We start from the raw sequence: 19,323 nt of genomic DNA, 5'->3' as shown, positions 1-19,323 counted from the left end.
ACGCAATACTACTTGGAGCTGAAGGCACTGCTTTACAGCCAGCCGCTTCAACTGCTCAACAGCAGGAAGATGCTTCTCCAGTAGCTCTGGATTTACTTTAGTCTCTATTTTCTGTCCCTGCCAAAGCCATTCAGGAATTCAGGTGTGATACAGGCCCCTTGGGTGCTAAATAAACTCCATGCAGCCTTTGTAGGTGTCTCAGGTAGTGTCAGAATCCAGCTGGCCTTATTTACAGCACAGCAGACCTAGAACTATACCCCAGGAATTTCTAACGCATTATCAAGGTCCTTTCTAGCATGCTGGGAAGGTACTTGGCTTGGAGGGGGACGTGCTTACACCATCAATTCTTCTGTAAAGCAACTGGAGCTGCATCTGCCAGTTTTTTCTTGGATATAAGACATAAACCACACTGCAGGGTGGTGTCCTTGGGAGAAGTTTACATTGAGATACAGCTTCAAGGATTGCTACGGAAAACACAGAGGTGGGTATGCTGAGAGAGCAGACTAGCGCAGGACTCAAAATTCCTTCTCGTGTCACTATCGCCCTGAACCCCCCAGCCACCAAAACACTCAGCTAGGAAACTATTTTTTAAACCTCATTTAATAAAAGGTTTTTTTCTATATATAGCGGATATTCAGTAAATAAGTTACATAGTACATTACAATCACATCAGCAAGATTTCCTTTAGTGTATTAATATCTTATAAAAAAAGCACACAAAAAATAAATTCAGTCCAGTCTATCACAACTGTACAGCAACAGGTAAATATATTTATATATGTACATTTTAAACACGTAACAGTCTTAAAAGGTGCCCCAGGCAGCAAACACACAAAAGGAAGTGTCTGCTTACTTGTTAAAATAGAAGTAATATACTTTATTATAAAGCATTTATACAGTAATTACAAAGGCTGACTGCTCCTGTACAGTACACCAGAGCTTGGATTACAAATTTAAAAACAGAACGTAAAAAGAATGAACACAAAAAAGTTTGTATCAAATCTGAACTACAAGGTGGGGGAGGGGGACATACATGTGGAGAAGCTGCAGGAAACTTTTTTAAAATATACAATTACATTTCTATAAAAATATATGTAGTCTAATCTGGAGAAGTTCCGGGTTTATTCAGGCTCAGCTGTCAATGGAATCCTGGGCTTGGAAAGAAAAATCCTTAAGACAGCTGGGGATTTAAAGTTTGTGTCATCCTAACATTTGACACAGGAGAGAATGAGGGCGAATAAAGTAGCTGAACCCAAGTGAATTTACGTAGAAACCCGCACAAAACACAAACACGATCTGCAGTCACTGCTCCTCCGTCTCTTTAAAGCTTTGTAACTGCTCAGACACACATCAGAGGACGAAACAGGGAGAAAGTTTGTGTGGGGAAATGTGGTTTACAATGCGGTTTTTGGCAGAGGTAACCATAGGACTGAAAGTGCCGATGTATGAAAGCAGACAAGACTTCCATGGCTGCAGTTCTCACTACTCCCATTTCTTTTAAACTAGGATGTGTTTGTATCAGAACTTTCTAGTCCACTGCCTGAAGAGAATTAAGAAGTGTTAAGAATTAAGCAGCTCATTTTTCGATGAGAAAATGAACATGGGCCGGCAGTGTGCGCTCACAGCCCAGAAAGCCAACCATATCCTGGGCTGCATCAAAAGGAGCGTGACCAGCAGGTCGAAGGAGGTGATCCTGCCCCTCTACTCTGCTCTTGTGAGACCTCACCTGGAGTATTGTGTGCAGTTCTGGTGTCCTCAACATAAAAAGGACATGGAACTGTTGGAACAAGTCCAGAGGAGGGCCATGAGGATGATCAGGGGACTGGAGCACCTCCCGTATGAAGACAGGCTGAGGAAGTTGGGGCTGTTCAGCGTGGAGAAGAGAAGGCTGCATGGAGACCTCATAGCAGCCTTCCAGTATCTGAAGGGGGCCTACAGGGATGCTGGGGAGGGACTCTTCGTCAGGGACTGTAGTGACAGGACAAGGGGTAACGGGTTAAAACTTAAACAGGGGAAGTTTAAATTGGATATAAGGAGGAAATTCTTTCCTGTTAGGGTGGTGAGACACTGGAATGGGTTGCCCAGGGAGGTTGTGAGGGCTCCATCCCTGGCGGTGTTCAAGGCCAGGTTGGATGAAGCCTTGTGTGGGATGGTTTAGTGTGAGGTGTCCCTGCCCATGGCAGGGGGGTTGGAACTAGATGATCTTGAGGTCCTTTCCAACCCTAACTATTCTATGATTCTATTCTATGATTTATCCTTGATGAGAGAAAAAAATACTCATATCTGTTTCCTAAAATAGGGAGAATCACCGAAAAATCTAGTCTTTGAAAGACTGCAATAATGCTTGCATTCAAGCATCATCATATCTGAAAGAAGATTAAACTGGTACTTAAAGCAATCCCCCAGTTTGCTCCCTAAGCCTTAGTACTGTGTTTCATCTGATTGTTTGTCACCATAATTTACTATGCCAAATCTAAAACTACTTCAAGCTTGAAAACTCCTGATTTTTTTAATCAAGCAAACATGATTAAATGTTTGCTCATTATCACCCAGGCATGCTTCCAGATGCTAAAAATACTGGAGTAAACACAGATGATGGAGCAGATGAGCAAAAGGCAGAGAAATGTTCCAATTTTCTGCCTGGGAGATCAGCACATTTCAGCACAAACCTCTCCGCAGATTTGTCTTACCAAAGGCAGCACATACGTTCTTCTAGTTCAGCATCCTATTCTCCAGCTGGACCTATACCCACTAGGCCATACTGTCCCTTGCTTTTCCTAAGCATCTGCTCCTGATTGCTGTCAGAAACAAGACCTGGAGCTAGACAGAGCTTTGGTTTGTCCCAGTAGGAAGAGTGTCTGTTTTCCTCAAAGGGATGACATACTGGTTGATTTAGTACTCTTTTAGCAAGGACTGTAAAAGCATCTTTGTAAGGTTTTCTTTAACCTTATTTCAATTCTTAAGTTTAGCCGAATCTCCAATCTAAAAGAAATCTTCATTTTTTGCCATGTTTCTCACTGTGTGCCAGTTCCACCTCCATTTCTTTGTTATGTGTTTTAGGCCTTCCCAGTCTCGGTTAAGTAACTGGTACACCCTTCTACTTCTGTGACAGTGGCATTCCAGGCAAAGACAACAGAATAACAATATCTACATTACCTTAAATCCTTCTTAGATACCCACACAAGCCCTGCTTGTTCCTGAACTGTTGCCTTGCAGTTCTCAAGATCTGGAAACTATCAGCAACTTTCCCAGAAACATATTTTGGAACTTTGTTTAATTGCATCATTGCTTTACTGGAGTTAATCCCAGTACAGCAAGTGGACCACAAGGTCCAGCTGCTTCACCTCCTGTCCATCCTGGAGCAGTGTGCTAAAAACGCTGTTCTCTCTAATAATGGTAGACAACAGTTTTCTCCAATTTACAAAAGGAAAAAGGTAACAACCAACACTGAAATTCTTAACAGGAAGACTGATTTGTTCAGCTTCTGTTTAAAGACCATTAGCTTTGAGTTTTGTAGCCATTTTTGCATGATCTTAACAGTTCATGACATGCCATCTGCTTCCACAGCTTAGTTAGTCAACAAGACCCCAGCATGCAGGGACATGGAACAGTTGTCCAAATGCTGAAAAGAAACCTAGTTTTGTTAGGAATAGAAAAACCCAACCTTGGCAGAAGATTGAACACTTAAAGACAAAAGTGTCAACACTGGTAAAGTGTAGTCCTTAATGGTACTCCTACTTATTTTGTAAGAGTAATAACTGTTTAAGTCAGTAAGAAAAAGGATTCTATGCAAAGGCATATATATGTCAAAACAAACATACTATACACAGCCTCCCAGACTTAGAGCGAAGCAGCCATGGTTGTATAAACCCAGGGAGCAGGAAAAGATTGGCAGATGGCACCTTCCATAGTTAGTTAACCTGGAATTTATCTAGCAGCTTGAAGGATTATCCAGTCTGGAACACACTGTAGTTCACGCACAGCAACCCCCTAGGATCCCTGCTTGGGAATGCAGCAGTGACCAGCTCCTTTGGTATTGCACCACTGGAGCAGCAAACACACGACCTGACACAGTGCCAGCACCCAGGAGCCAGGGATCAGTGCTGCATCTAAGCACTGGCTGGAGGGAGGGAGCTGAGCAGCCAGGGTAGAGACTAGGACCGACTGTGAATCACAATGAAGCGATCTGATCCTTTGCATCTTTATGAAACAATGATAAACATGGGCTATAAAGATGTACAGAGCAATCCTCTGCAGATCTAACATCAGTGTCATCTGGACCACTTTACTAGTTCTTAACTCCCTTACCAGCAGGCTTTTGGTGGCTAGAATCTATGGGCTATGAGCATGTGTCAGTTCTGAAGGAAGAGTCAGCCTTTCAGCAAAGAGCAAGGCTCACAGCAGGACAACCCAGCAGGCACGGCCTCCAGCCACCAGTGTGGAAGTGACAAGCTTCTCCTGCATGCACATACTGTCTGACACAAGCTCCTGGGAAACTAGGGCCCCACCGCACTACCTCTTAATGATGGCAATTTCAGGGAATACACGAGGGCTGCTGCAAGAAAGAAAGGGCTGTGTTGAGAGGTAAAAGCCATTCACAGAGGGATCACTGCTAAAGATTAGAGTCCATTCCACCCATTTCTGAGGTGCACACAAGAAAGTCTTGGTTCATTTTCGCTAAACAAACTTGCTCCCGTTTATACAAAGTCAAACCCAGCAGTTTACATTTCAAATTGCACTTGTGAAGGCCAGACTACTTTGATTAATTTAATGGAAAGGCAGACTATTTTGTTTTCCAAGACAAGACAACCTGCAAGGCCTGTGGCTACTCTAATCCCACGTGGTATTTTTACATCCATTGCTGCATTCTTAATGGCATGAAAAATAAACCACCTCAGGCTTCCTTTTGAAAAAGAAAACTTGCTCTCAAAAGGAAGAAGCCCGTCTTGCTCATCCCACTTTTGTGAATCAGAGGCCAAAAGTGCACACCATCTTCCCACAAAACTTATTGGCTGCCTGAATAAATGCTCAGAAAGAAAGGCAGGAAGTAACAGGAAGGAGAACTTGCTGAGAAAGGAAACATCTAGAAATCACCTGTGTCACAGTAACTGGACACACCTGGCTCAGAGCAGAGCATCATTTTCTTGCTCTAGTCTGGAAACCTTTATATCCAAGAGTCCTGTTAGCATGATTCCTGACAAGCATGAAAGAAAGGTCTGACTGACCTGAAGGAACTTCCTTCCGCTGCAGGTGACATTGTTCTATTATGTACCTCAGGTATCATTATAAATAGAATAGAAATCTTATTTGTTTAAAAAAAAAAAAAAAAAAAGAAAAAAATCCAAGTTGAAACAAATCTTTTCATCCACCATTCCGGCTTGGTCAGTACTGGCAAGGTGAAGTGGAACATGTGGCATGAGGAAACGGCAGCACTAAAACTTGAGACCTGATAGTTCAGGGAAGAAAAGTGCAAGCAAAAAAGTAAAGCCACCAAGAGGGAGGTTGGGTCCAGCCTTGCTACTCCCTCCATTTCTGCTCTGCTGCTATATTTCTCCTTCTTCATCCGAGCTCGCACTGCTGCTTCCACTGCTGCTGCTCCCACTCTCGCTGCTCTCTTCCTGCTGCGCCTGGCTGTGGGCTGCTGCTGCCGCCGCTGCCACTGCTGCTGCTGCCTCCTTCTCTTGCTGCTTCAGTGCAGCCGCTTTCTTTTCCTGCTCTGCGTGGCTTTTCATGTGAGCACTGCGGCTCTTCACCTTGTAGAAGACCCTGAGGAAGCACACACAAACATTCGCATTGGTCTCTTCTACAGCCTCCTTCATTAATTCTCCAAAAGAGCTTCTGATGCTCTAGCCCCAGAAGTTTGTGAGCTTCAGCACAGGAACTCAGGTTGGCATTGGCATAGAACATCTACAGCAAAAAGCACTTCTGATTCTGTGTATGCCGGCACTGGGTGGAATGCCAGCAGGACATCCTGAGCACCCTCAAATTGCTCACTTCATTTCTTAATACGTCCATTTCCTCTTATTTTTCCTTCAGCTCTTAAATGTTTAGAGAGGCAGTGCTGGTATCTGAAATATGCACATGTTCCTTAATACAACAGAGCACTGAGTTTTAGACATTCCCCCTGTACTGCAAAACTCAATAAACACGGAGGTGAACAACAGCCAAATGCCGCTCCTGAGCCTTGTCCATGCAGCCAGAAACACTTGAGCTTTTTCCTCCTTACTTCACACTTATGATCTATCTCTCCATCTTTCCTAATAACTATTCGGATTTTGCACCAAATGCCAAAGAAAAGTTTAGACACCATTAAGAATCCTTGCTTGCTTCTCTTTTATCAGTGGCCAAGACCAAATCCCAGCTGCCTGACTTCTCACAGCACTCCCCTCTCCAACGCCACACGCTCCTGAGGGCACAGAGTCAGGGCACCTTGTCAGGACCAGTGAAGTCCCAGTCAGAGCAGGAATCTGTCAACAGCCCTGATGGCATAATTAGACAGAATTTGCATTTTCTTGCCATCCCCTTGCTTGGTGCCTTTTTTAAATCAAGGTTTCACCGCTGGTATGACAAGAGCACTGTTTTAAAAGTAAGCAGTTTATGTAGGGAACTCAATTTTCTTGAAGTTTATGAGTCTGTTGGCAACAAACCTACAAATCCTACTAGAACCGTGTAAGGGAAGGCAAATGTGTATTTTACGGACACAAAAGATGGGTGCAAGTTTAACCAGACGAACTGTGTGCCCATGGGTCTAATACCTGCTGTTATAACAAGGGTAGTGTCTTGCATTTCTATGCCACTGTTCATAAGTACGTCTATACCATGTTCTTAATAGGTGATTTAGCAAATATATAGAAATTACTTGTTCCAAAAAACATGGCACTACAGAGGGGCAATACAGGAGCTGTTTGAAAACGCAGCTTAACACCAAATAGTGAACAAAGTTGGAATGCAGGTGGTGTCTTATTCCATCTGAGTAAAAACAGTCAGCAGAGGGTAGGTAATCAAGTAGTGGTATCTTAATATCAATATATGTAAAAAACCCTAATCTGTGAGTATTAGTGGTGTAATGTGTCATTAAAAGTATTGCCAGTGTCTCTGGCCTAAACAGACAGAAGGAAAGCTCATCTGAGAATAAGCTTCCACAGAAGATGCACCGCTGCAGTTCTGTCACTATTGCTGTGATGGAGTTACTCTTACCTGCCGCATTTTTTACATGGAAATGCATTTTCTGTGTTCTGAGTTTTACTGGTAGCATCTGACTTTATCTTCTGTTTCCGCCTCCTCCTCTGCACTGGAGCACCAACAGGCTTTCGAGGCTTCACTGTTGCCTCCCTCGGCTTCCTTCCGACTCTGCCTGTGACAGTGGCCTCTTGACTCCTCAGATTGGCATCACTGGCCTTTGGAGACAAGGGGACAGTTAAGGCAAACTGAAACTTTAACCCACCATCAAAAGGAAAACAATGTCTGAGCTCCTGTACTTCATTTATTCCAGACCAGGGTTTTATTTAATGAGAAAGCCTTCAGCATATTTTCTGGACATTTCTCATCATAGTCCTATGTGCACCAACCACAAAAAATTATATTGGGTTCCCCCCTCCCTTTACTCATCCCTGTTCTCATACCACAACAGAGTCTGGTTTCTAGGAGTACTCTAAGCTACCTCAGCCCAGTCCCCTGCTCTGGGAGAAGTCAGAGGTGGAAACTTTTTACATGTGGAACCGTCCTCCTGCTGTTTTCTAAACTAGTTGCAGAGTGAAGGTGGCACAGAAAGCACAACACACACAATGCAGCACTTACTGTTACACCATCTTGTAGTGTCTGCTCATCTTTGAGAGGAACTGTGCTGCTTTTTCTGTTATCCAACCCTTCCTCTGCCTCCTCTTCCTCCTCCTCTTCTTCCTCCACATGCCCTTGTTCTTCACTGTAAATGTCCCTTCTGGGAGGAAGAACACGTGCAAACCTATGGGAACTCTTTACCAGAAGATAAAGGAACTGTTAATTTCAGTGTTTGTAAGTAAACATCATTATGTGACACAGGACACAAGTTAGAGTCTGGACTCCTCCACACTGGCCAGACTGTTAGAGTTTTTGATTTTACCAACAGGTGAGACAACACAAATTCAGACTTCACACCACCACCCAAACGTGAGAAAAACTAAGGAAATTACCTTGATGTCTACTTCAGCTTCATCTTTCATCAATTTCTCATTAGCAGCATCAATGTCCCCAAAGATTAAGGTCCCGTTCCGACCAATTTTCACCTGTTTCTTGTATGTGTAGTAGAATTCCACACACTGGGCCACTGTTTTGGTTTTTATCTGGTGTTTAAAACACATGAGAGTCCAGTCGATAACAATTTTAAGAAGGCTCATAAATAATTACAAAAGGTCCAATTAATACACTTTGTATTTTTCTTTCCTCAGTAGTCTCCATTCCACCACAACAGCCACACAAGCCTTCTTTTCTGTGTCACGTTCATCTGTATGCCGCATCCATCCCACAGCCCGTCCCCCACTGCCTCTGTTCTTCACTGGCAACTACAGGACCAACTTTCCAAAGAGAAGTTGGTCAGCGTAAAGGTGACAGAACCTGGCGTTTTGTAAGCTTAATGCACCTCTTCACCTCTGAAATGTTCCAACTGAACTGTCAGGCTTGTGCCCTGGGTTTACCAGGAGCCGTTTTGCTCCTTCTTAGTAACTGGTGCAAGCTCTGTGTTTTGACTTCCAGCCTGGGCAGAGAGCTGATAACACCGATTGTTTTTAATGGTTGTTAAGTAATGTTTATTCTGGCCAAGGACTCTGTGAGTCTCATGCTCTGCCGGGGACGAGGGGAGGCTGGGAGGAAGCAGAGACAGGACACCTGACCCAAGCTAGCCAAAGAGGTATTCCATACCACAGCACATCATGCCCGGGGAGGTAACTGGGAGTTACCCGGAAGGGCACGGTCTCTCTTTGGCGGGGGGGTGTGTGTGTGTGTGTGTGTCGAATTCGTTTGGCGGTGGTATCGTATTCTCTTCTCTTGTTATTTTCTCTTATCATTAATATCACTGGCGGTAGCAGCAGTGATCTGTGTTATACCTTAGTTACTGGGCTGTTCTTATCTCAACCCGTGAGAGTTACATACTCTCGATTCTCCTCCCCATCCCTCCGGGAGCGGGGAGGGTTGGGGGAAGGGGGAGGAAAGAAAGAGGGAGGAAGAGAAAAGGTGGGGGGAGGGAGTGAATGAGCTTTCGTGGTTGGGTTTAAACCACGACAGTTCTTTTTTGGCACCCAATGTGGGGCTCAAAGGGTTGAGATAACGACAGATCGGACCGGATTAACAGTCACTTGTCACAATGCTGATTTATTGGCTCTCAAAGTTGTTCCTCTTGATCTCACAGTTTCAGAATGCTGTATATTACATACAGCCGGTACTTGCTGGGTTGGTGTTTTTCAAGTGTGGGGCTTGGGCTAAGGTTTTTGTCTCATTGTACTTCATTATAATGACTTGTAATACAACAGAATCACTAATCATGAAACTGATCGGTCTTATATTCCCAGTGTGTTCACCATCTTTATACTTTGGGAGGTATATAATAAAGGTGCTTAGCAATTACACATCTTTTTTCTCCTTCTCGGGTGGTCAACCTGTGAAGGAGACATTCTTTTACCCTCCCAGCCCCCCTCTCAGACCATTTACAGCATCATTTGAGACTTTTGAAGTTCTTGAATGGCCTTTTAATACTGTTGAGACCTGTTTGCTGATTGTGATGGGGATTACCATGTTGGCACGCATACAGAGTGTGTTTTGACCATGACCATTTCTTCTGATTTCAAGAGTTAAGCAGAGTCAGGTTTGGGCCTTGTCTGGGGTTAAACGACGATATAGGAGGAGCAACAGATTTTCCCCGAGGCTAGACACCCATGAGTGGCAGAGTGTGTGAGATAGTACGGGCAAGTATCTAGGTCAGTGGGCTCCTCCAATACTTTGGAATTTCACCACCAAACAAGTGCAAAATCCGGAAGAATTAGTAAAACACTTAAATGTGATCACGAGATGGACGAAGCGATCACGAGATGGTCAAATTTGAGATGCCCAGGACAGTGAGAAGAGCGTGCAGCAAGCTCACTGCCCTGGACTTCAAAAGAGCAGACTTTGGCCTCTTCAGGAGCCTGCTTAGTAAGGTTCCATGGGATATAGCCCTGGAGGGCAGGGGGGCCCAAGACTGTTGGTTGATATTCAAGGATCACCTGCTACAAGCTCAGGAGTGCTGCATCCCAACTAGAAGGAAGTGCGGCAGAAGGGCCAGGAGACCTCCTTGGATGGATAAGGAGCTGCTGAGGAAAATTCAAAGGAAAAAAGAGGCTTATAAAAAATGGAAGCAAGGACAGGCGGCCTGGGTAGAGTACAGGGATGTTGTCCGGAAAGCTAGGGACCAGGTTAGGAAGGCTAAGGCCCAGTTAGAATTAAACCTAGCCAGGGATGTTAAGGATAACAGGAAGGGATTCTACAGGTAAGTAGCAAACAAAAAACAGACTAGGGACAACATAGGCCCCCTGAGGAAGCTCTAGGGAGAACTGGCTACGCAGGATTTGGAGAAGGCTGAGGTTCTGAATGACTTCTTCGCCTCGGTCTTCACTGGCAAAGGCTCTGACTGCACCACCCAGTTCTTAGAAGGCAGACGCAGGGACTGTGAGAATGAAGACCTTGGGCCCACTGTGGGAGAGGATCTGGTTCGAGACCATCTTAAAAATCTGAACGCGCACAAGTCCATGGGACCTGATGAAATCCATCCGCGGGTCCTGAAGGAGCTGGCGAATGAAGTTGCTAAGCCACTGGCCATCATATTTGAAAAATCATGGCAGTCAGGTGAAGTTCCCGACGACTGGAAAAAGGGAAATATAACCCCCATTTTCAAGAAGGGGAAAATGGAAGACCCGGGGAATTACAGACCAGTCAGTCTCACCTCTGTGCCTGGTAAAATCTTGGAGCACATTCTCCTGGATGGCATGCTAAGGCACATGAAAAACAACAAGGTGCTTGGTGACAGCCAGCATGGCTTCACTAAGGGGAAATCCTGCCTGACCAATTTGGTGGCCTTCTATGACGGGGCTACAGAATTGATGGACAAAGGTAAAGCAGTTGATGTCATCTACCTGGACTTGTGAAAAGCGTTTGACACTGTCCCACACCACATCCTTCTCTCTAAATTGGAGAGATACCAATTTGATGGATGGACCACTCGGTGGATAAAGAACTGGCTGGATGGCTGCACACAAAGAGTTGTGGTCAATGGCTCGATGTCCGGCTGGAGACCGGTAACGAGTGGTGTCCCTCAGGGATCGGTGTTGGGACCGGTCTTGTTTAACATCTTCGTCGCTGACATGGACAGTGGGATTGAGTGCGCCCTCAGCAAGTTTGCCGATGACACCAAGCTGTGTGGTCCGGTTGATATGCTGGAGGGAAGGGATGCCATCCAGAGGGACCTTGACATGCTTGTAAGGTGGGCCGATGCCAGCCTTATGAAGTTCAACCATGACAAGTGCAAGGTCCTACACCTGGGTCAGAGCAATCCCAGGCACAGCTACAGACTGGGCAGAGAAGAGATTCAGAGCGGCCCTGCAGAGAAGGACTTGGGGGTGCTGGTCGATTAGAAAATGAACATGAGCCGGCTGTGTGCGCTCGCAGCCCAGAAAGCCAACCGTATCCTGGGCTGCATCAAAAGGAGCGTGACCAGCAGGTCGAAGGAGGTGATCCTGCCCCTCTACTCTGCTCTCGTGAGACCTCACCTGGAGTATTGTGTGCAGTTCTGGTGTCCTCAACATAAAAAGGACATGGAACTGCTGGAACAAGTCCAGAGGAGGGCCACGAGGATGATCAGGGGACTGGAGCACCCCTGTATGAAGATAGGTTGAGAAAGTTGGGGCTGTTCAGCCTGGAGAAGAGAAGGCTGCGTGGAGACCTCATAGCAGCCTTCCAGTATCTGAAGGGGGCCTATAGGGATGCTGGGGAGGGACTCTTCATTAGGGACTGTAGTGACAGGACAAGGGGTAACGGGTTAAAACTTAAACAGGGGAAGTTTAGATTGGATATAAGGAGGAAATTCTTTCCTGTTAGGGTGGTGAGGCATTGGAATGGGTTGCCCAGGGAGGTTGTGACTGCTCCGTCCCTGGCCGTGTTCAAGGCCAGGTTGGATGAAGCCTTGGTTGAGATGGTTTAGTGTGAGGTGTCCCTGCCCATGGCAGGGGAGTTGGAACTAGATGATCTTGAGGTCCTTTCCAACCCTAACTATTCTACAAAATGAGGTGTGTGGTCAGTCTGGCCACACCAGAGACGGACAAATCGTGGCAATGTGCTGGGGCTTGGCCTATGCTTACAAGGCCTTGTTCAACACTATCCAGCACCTTCAAAAGGAAAAAAATGCCCCTGCATCTGATGGCAAAGCAATTGGCAATGCAGAGGTAAACCCATCTGGGCTGCTGCACTGTGGCAAGATATCGCTGCCCAGGTACAGAACCTGGTGGTGAAGGTACGCCATGGAGATGCTCATGTACCCATGAGTCGAGCCACTGAGGAACACCAGAACAACCAACAAGTGGATAAAGCTGCTAGAATTGAAGTGGCTCAGATGGACTTAGATTGGCAACATAAAGGTGAATTACTTTTGGCCTGGTGGGCCCATGACACTTCAGGCCATCAGGGCAGAGATGCAACATATAGATGGACACGTGACCAAGGGGTGGACTTAACAATGGACACTAATGCCCAGGTTATTCATGAGTGTGAAACGTGCTGCAATTAAACAAGCCAAACGGTGAAAGCCTCTTTGGTATGGAGGACGATGGCTGAAGTACAAATATGGGGAGGCCTGGCAGATTGACTATCTCACACTCCCACCAACCCGACAAGGCAAGCGCCATGTGCTTACCATGCTCGAAGCAACCACCGGATGGCTGGAAACATACGCTGTGCCCCACACCACTGCCCGGAACACTATCCTGTGCCTTGAGAAACATGGCACCCCAGAGAGAACTGAGTCAGACAATGGGACTCATTTCTGGAACAACCTTATAGACACTTGGGCCAAAGAGCATGGCATTGAGTGGGTATATCACATCCCCTACCATGCACCAGCCTCTGGGAAAATCGACCGACCGGTACAATGGGCTGTTAAAAACCACACTGAGAGCAATGGGTGGCGGAACTTTCAAGCATTGGGATACACACTTACCAAAGGCCACCTGGTCCGTCAACACCAGAGGATCTGCCAACAGAGCTGGCCCAGCCCAGTCAGAACTTTTACATACTGTAGAGGGGGACAAAGTTCCTGTGGTGCACATGAAGAATTTGCTGGGGAAGACAGTCTGGGTTATTCCTGCTTCAGGTAAAGGCAAACCCACTTGTGGGATTGCTTTTGCTCAGGGACCCGGATATACTTGGTGGGTAATGCGGAAAGATGGGGAAGTCCGATGTATACCTCAAGGGGATTTGATTTTAGGGGAAAACAGTCAATGAACTTAACTGTATGCTGTTGCCTGCTGTGTAATACTTTTAGAGCCTATCAATTAGATGTCTTCATGCCACCAGCGACTTGCCCTGACTTCCCTCCAACCATCATCCCAACAGAGAATGAATTCTGGTAGAACCAGAGAAGTTCTGCAGTGAAGGAACAATCAGCATCAGCAGGCAGCAATTCAACACTGCACACAGCCTTTCCTGTCCTGAAAGACTGTTACAAGGGATGGAACCTGACATCATGGACCGAATGGACTGGGTCCATGCACTAAGAAACGATTTCTTTGTCTGTGTCTGTATGTGGATGTGTATACATATATATATGTGTGTGTGTGTAAGAGAGATGGTATATTGAAAATGTGGGATCTGAGCATGATGTGAATGGTACAGAGTAAGGGGTGGATACTGTCCTGGGTTTACCAGTAGCTGTTTTGCTCCTTCTTAGTAACTGGTGCAAGCTCTGTGTTTTGACTTCCAGCCTGGAAGAGAGCTGATAACACCGATTGTTTTTAATTGTTGTTAAGTAATGTTTATTCTGGCCAAGGACTTTGTGAGTCTCATGCTCTGCCGGGGACTAGGGGAGGCCGGGAGGAAGCAGAGACAGGACACCTGACCCAAGCTAGCCAAAGAGGTATTCCATACCCCAGCACGTCATGCCCGGGGAGGTAACTGGGAGTTACCCGGAAGGGCACGGTCTCTCTTTGAGGGGGGTCGAACTCGTTTGGCGGCGGAATTGTATTTTCTTCTCTTGTTATTTTCTCTTATCATTATTATCATTGGTAGTACAGCAGTGATTTGTGTTATACCTTAGTTACTGGGCTGTTCTTATCTCAACCCGTGGGAGTTACATTCTCTCGATTCTCCTCCCCATCCCTCCGGGAGCGGGGAGGGTCAGGGTGGGGGGGGGGAAGGAAAGAAAGAGGGAGAAAGAGAAAAGGGGGGGGAGGGAGTGAGTGAATGGGCTTTTGTGGTTGGGTTTAAACCACGACAGCTTGACAGCAGCCTTTCAGTTTTATGGGGGAGCTTTATTTTCCATCAGCACTTCAGAGAAGACCAGGCCAGAATACCAAACCAAAAATGGGAAGGAAGCTTTGCAGTCCTTTCTTATTTTGGCCACATGCATTTTATACACATGGTGATAGCCAACGATCAGCACAGACCTGTGATGGTCTACAAGTTCTCTGTCATTGATCTTTCTGGAAGTTTTGGCATATATTCTTAGCTTCTGAGCTTTTGCAAGTTAAATGCCTTTTATATACAGCTCCTGCTGTGATTTGCAGTGATTTGCCCCCCACTGAAGTGTCATGCCTCATGAAAGTAGATGGGGGCAATAATTTTTACTATCATTGTCATAGGAAACTAGGAAGAGAGATCCTAAATGATTCATATATCCTTCTTTGGTACCTTTCATCTGTAGCAAGGATGTGCTTCTATTTAGTTTTATAAGCAAGCCATTTAAGCTGAACCAGAACATTACCAGTGCTCTGCTCTGTAAATCCACCCTGCAAAAGTGGCAGTGTGAACTAACGGAACTAACGCAGGAAGTACAAGGATTGAATAAACAAGAACAGCAAACCAAACATTATTGTTCTAGCTTTCTAGTGAGATTTTGTGCTGTGTTTGATGGTAATATTTCTCAGAAATCTTCAATGCAGAACTGAATGCTTAATACTGAGGTTTCAGGAAAATCAAGAACTTTCTGCATTAAATGCTCAATAAACATCTAAGAATATATCAGGAATGTATCATTGCTGTCATTAAAAAAAAAAAAAAAAAACAAAACAACAAACAGGGCAGGAAAGTAACTTACAAGCTTTTGGACCAGGAAAAAGTCTTTCTTGTAGATAGCAATGCCTTTGTTGAAAAGTTTTTTTTCATCAACTTTCCACTTGTCTGAGCCTGTAGAAAGAAACAGTTGTAATAGAAGCCATTCCAAATGTTTACTCTTATACATGCTTTGCCTTCAAGACCAATACACACATGCAAAGGTGCAGTCTCTCATCACACCTAATCCAGCTTCACTGCAGACTGCTGTTAACTAGTCCTCTACTGCTTCATTAACCGGTCCTCTACTGCTTCAACCCTCCTCTCATCACTTGCCCTGTGTTAGATCTATAGTACTCATCACCACAGGTTAACTCAGTTCATCTTGCAAAAAATGTGTCAAGTAGGTGAGCTAAGACAGTTTGCAACAAAAAAAGCAGGGTGAATAGACACGCTTTGTGGTGACCTGGTCATTACATTATATACAAGGGACATGATGGGACAGGAGACCAGAGCTTCTCTTTCAGCAGCAATCCACTGTACTTGAAGATGCATTGTATCTCAGATATTTCTGCTATCCTAGCACCCTTGCCTCTAATAATAAACACATTCTGGGATTTCCTCCTGCCATAGGAGGAAATTTTATTACTAAAATAAGATTTCCCAATCATTATAGTAAGAGTGTGCAATAATGAAGAAAAGTAACCTCTGCACTTTGTAGTGCCAACTATTAGACATCTACTAGATGTCACTTTATATGAGGTCTTTCAGGTGGCTGGGGTCACTCTTAGATCACTGAAGTTAGTGTCACACACCTATTTTCTAACTGGGTGCAGTATTACAAAGGCAGTTCATGGCATTTAAATTCTGCAGAAACACTGACATGCATCAATAGTTTTCTGAGGTTTCTTTAGCAAGCTTGAAAAGACTTCCCATAAAACCTCTGAACTGCACTCTAAAACCTATGCCAGTGAGGCCGTGGTTCCGAGGTTACCACAGCCTTTCTGTATGTACTATCTTTCTCCATTCTCTGTGGCTTAGTGTAAGGGATCACATTCCCTTTTTCCCCTAAAGGAAATCAGAACACATACACGCACATATTCTGAGAGATGCAGGGTTTCTTATGTTTTAAGTGTTATAATTTGCACAGGCAAAACTATTAGCAAGCCATCATTCTATTTATCAGAGAGAAGAGTGATCTTTTCATCTTACTGTAATGCTCAGGAGTTCCCAAAAGAGCATAAAAGGATAGAAAAATTGCTTTATGATAGACAGGCAGCACAGAGTTTTTCTGGTTAACAAACCTGTGTAGTGATAATCTGCCAAAGGGTGGGAAGGCGATCGTACTGGCCTCTGCAACAGCAGTTTGGTCAAAGCTCCCTAAGACAAAGATAAACAAAATAATTCACTTAAGGTCTGGAGTATTTAAACCAACGATCAGGTAACTGTTAATCCTCTCCTTTCTGGTAAGCCCACTTAAAGGAACCATAGCACAGTTTAACATTTGGGACAGTTCAACATTTGGGACAACTTCAAAACACATTCTTGACTATGAAGACTGAGTTTTGAGTACCACAGGCAAGTGTAAGCACTCAGCTCCAATTCATATCTCTGTGAATTGACGCTTTCCAATGCAACCACCACAGTACTGGGGGAGAGTTAATTCCATAGACAGAGACCATGCAGCAATTTCTTCTCATTTACTGAAGGCCTCAGTTACATACTCGCATCCCAGCCTGCTGCCCTAAATGATGTCTGTCTGACACATTCAAGTCATTGTGATCTTATCTCACTTAACTAAACAATACTTCAAAATAAAACACAGCAGTCATGTGACAAAGATTACACACACAAACCCCCAAACCTCTCGTGTTTTCACTTCGCATTTAAACCTTAATTAAATTTGCTTTCGAAGTTAGCAGGAAGGAAAGAGTGGAGTCATGCTTCCATCAGCAGTTTAAACCAGCTAACAGTGAGCTCCTGCTCCTCCCTAGTGCCAGCAACAGCATTCACAATGGCAGACTCGTTCTGGGACTCTAACTAGCACAAACCTAACATGAACACACAGAAATTACTTTTTATTTTTCTTCTTCTCCAACACAGACCAATGCAGTCTCACAAGTGTCAGTGCTGGCACACTACAGGGGACAGAAAACAAGCAGCCAGGCAAGAGCATGGGATATTGCTGACTACAGGGCTGATTTATGCCAGGTCAAATCAATCATAGAACTATAAAAGGATGACAACCCTGTGCCATATGCTATGCTCTGCTCTTTGATATTACCTCCCAGGGGTGCCAAAAGGCATTATGAAGGTGAATCATGTCTTACAACACCGACATAAAATCAGCAGCACAGCTGTTCCCTACATGTGTAGGGAAGTTAAATGGACCTGCCAAAACTAAGGGGAGCAAGACACTGCACTTTATGGTCTCAGCTTCAGCCCAGCCTCTTATTTTTCCTTCCAACACGGTCATTTTCTAAGGAGACAACATTTAAGATTCATTTAACAGTCTCAGCTCACTTACCCCGACAGTCTGTTTGTTAAAAAGCCAAACATGTTGAAGTTGGAAACATGAAAGACAGTAAGTGAACATGGCATGATACATCAGGCAGAACCCACTTTAAGGGCATCCAAGGGACACTAAACAGCGAGAATTTGATGCACAGAAAGGAGTTTGGAAGGATTTCCCCTCAGGAATGACAGGTTACCTGGCCTTCATTAGCATCTTTGACCACATCAGGGTGAAAAGCTGGGAAGACTCACCAGAATGCTTCCCTTTGCTTCATGTAAGAAATGCAACGTCAGCTCCTGGTTGGTTCCAGCCCCAGGAAAAATACTTGAACAGGCGGCAGCTAGCAGGTTTTCCACTATTTCCACAGAGGTACCAAACAAATTCAGATAAGAAGATTAAAATGGAGTTTCCTACAGGATTCGCACGGTTAATTAGATCTTTTGAAGCAGGGCTAGACATAACAGAAAATAAAACTATCGGAGGAGTTGAATGTCCTTGCAAATTTATCTAGGTCAAATTTGGACGCCAGAACCACGAGGTCATGTGGCATTACTCTGCATTCAGCACTATTTACACATGGAGCTTCTTGCAAATCTCTTCTTTCCTACAATGTCTCCCCATCTCCCTTCACCTCAGAGATTTCCTGAATCTCTTCTTGTATTTTAACTTCCATTTCCCCAAACCCTTTCTTCTCTCTCTTCAGAAAGATCTCTTCTAAGTCTGCTCACTTCCTCTTCCCTTCAGGATTTATACATGCCACAACCTATGTGCACCAACAGCAGACAGCTGCCCAAGTCTGCTACTAGGTTGCCACAACTCCTGCTTCCTCATTCTGACTTCCACCTACAACTTGATTCTTCCAAAATGCTATTATATCTAGAACACCCCTTGAAAATACAGAAGTTGAGAGGATGTGGGTTTCAAATGTTAACAAAGACAACAAAGCTTCACTGAGCAAAAGGCTGCTCTTTGCGTGACTAGTAACAAATGGTCCAATTTTATCTTAATTAATCTTAATTAAAAAACCAACACTATTAACCTCCCCATCAACACCTGCAACCTGATAATAAGTTTTACTCCCAAGACTGTGCTCAAGACTACTCAAACTTGTCTGGGACTGGGAGCTCTAAGAAAGTTTTAATTATGCCTGCAGTAAATATGTGGTTACCCCTACAGCTACTGTGACAATTCAGTTCTATTTACCAGCCTTCCACCCTCTTACCATTCTCTTGGGTGACTTTGTTGGTTTCCAGGTCTCCCCACGGCTGCCACACCAGCTCTGCTTTGTGTTCATCAGCTGCTGCCAGAGATCTGTCTTGAAGCAATGGGATTTCTGCTTGAAAGCGAGTTCCTACATTTATTCGCCTGCACAAGAGGTAAGAAGTAACAGTCAGCCGCCCTTTACAATATCCAGAAAGTCTCCATCTCTGCTAGAAGCACTAATTATGAAACTGAAATGCAGCAGGCTCTTGCATAAAACACAAACAGCTTTCAGGTGTTGCAGGTTACATTAGTAAGTATGACTCAAACAGTGAGAGGTTTTACATCCAT

At 44.7% G+C, this 19,323-nt stretch overlaps 1 protein-coding gene across 6 annotated transcripts in view; it reads right to left on the bottom strand.

Moving 5' to 3' along the window:
• Window positions 1-582: 582 nt before the first annotated feature.
• Window positions 583-19,323, bottom strand: part of MIDEAS (mitotic deacetylase associated SANT domain protein) — a 63,838-nt gene continuing 45,097 nt past the window's right edge. For 5 of the 6 annotated variants that reach the window (XM_065685327.1, XM_065685330.1, XM_065685325.1 and 2 more), the window contains 8 exons: window positions 18,995-19,137; window positions 18,024-18,127; window positions 16,562-16,637; window positions 15,304-15,392; window positions 8,168-8,317; window positions 7,797-7,970; window positions 7,197-7,396; window positions 583-5,765 (listed from right to left, as the gene is read on the bottom strand). In XM_065685327.1, the coding sequence (XP_065541399.1) occupies window positions 5,543-5,765; window positions 7,197-7,396; window positions 7,797-7,970; window positions 8,168-8,317; window positions 15,304-15,392; window positions 16,562-16,637; window positions 18,024-18,127; window positions 18,995-19,137 (1,159 nt within the window). In that variant the 3' untranslated portion in view covers window positions 583-5,542. Of the gene's footprint in view, window positions 5,766-7,196; window positions 7,397-7,796; window positions 7,971-8,167; window positions 8,318-15,303; window positions 15,393-16,561; window positions 16,638-18,023; window positions 18,128-18,994; window positions 19,138-19,323 lie in introns of those variants that run through there. The other variant, XM_065685332.1, reaches the window with a different exon arrangement.

Source organism: Lathamus discolor, chromosome 6 (genome assembly GCF_037157495.1).
Source record: "Lathamus discolor isolate bLatDis1 chromosome 6, bLatDis1.hap1, whole genome shotgun sequence".
In the NCBI taxonomy this organism is placed as follows: domain Eukaryota; kingdom Metazoa; phylum Chordata; class Aves; order Psittaciformes; family Psittacidae; genus Lathamus; species Lathamus discolor.
This window is presented reverse-complemented; position numbering and strand designations above follow the sequence as displayed.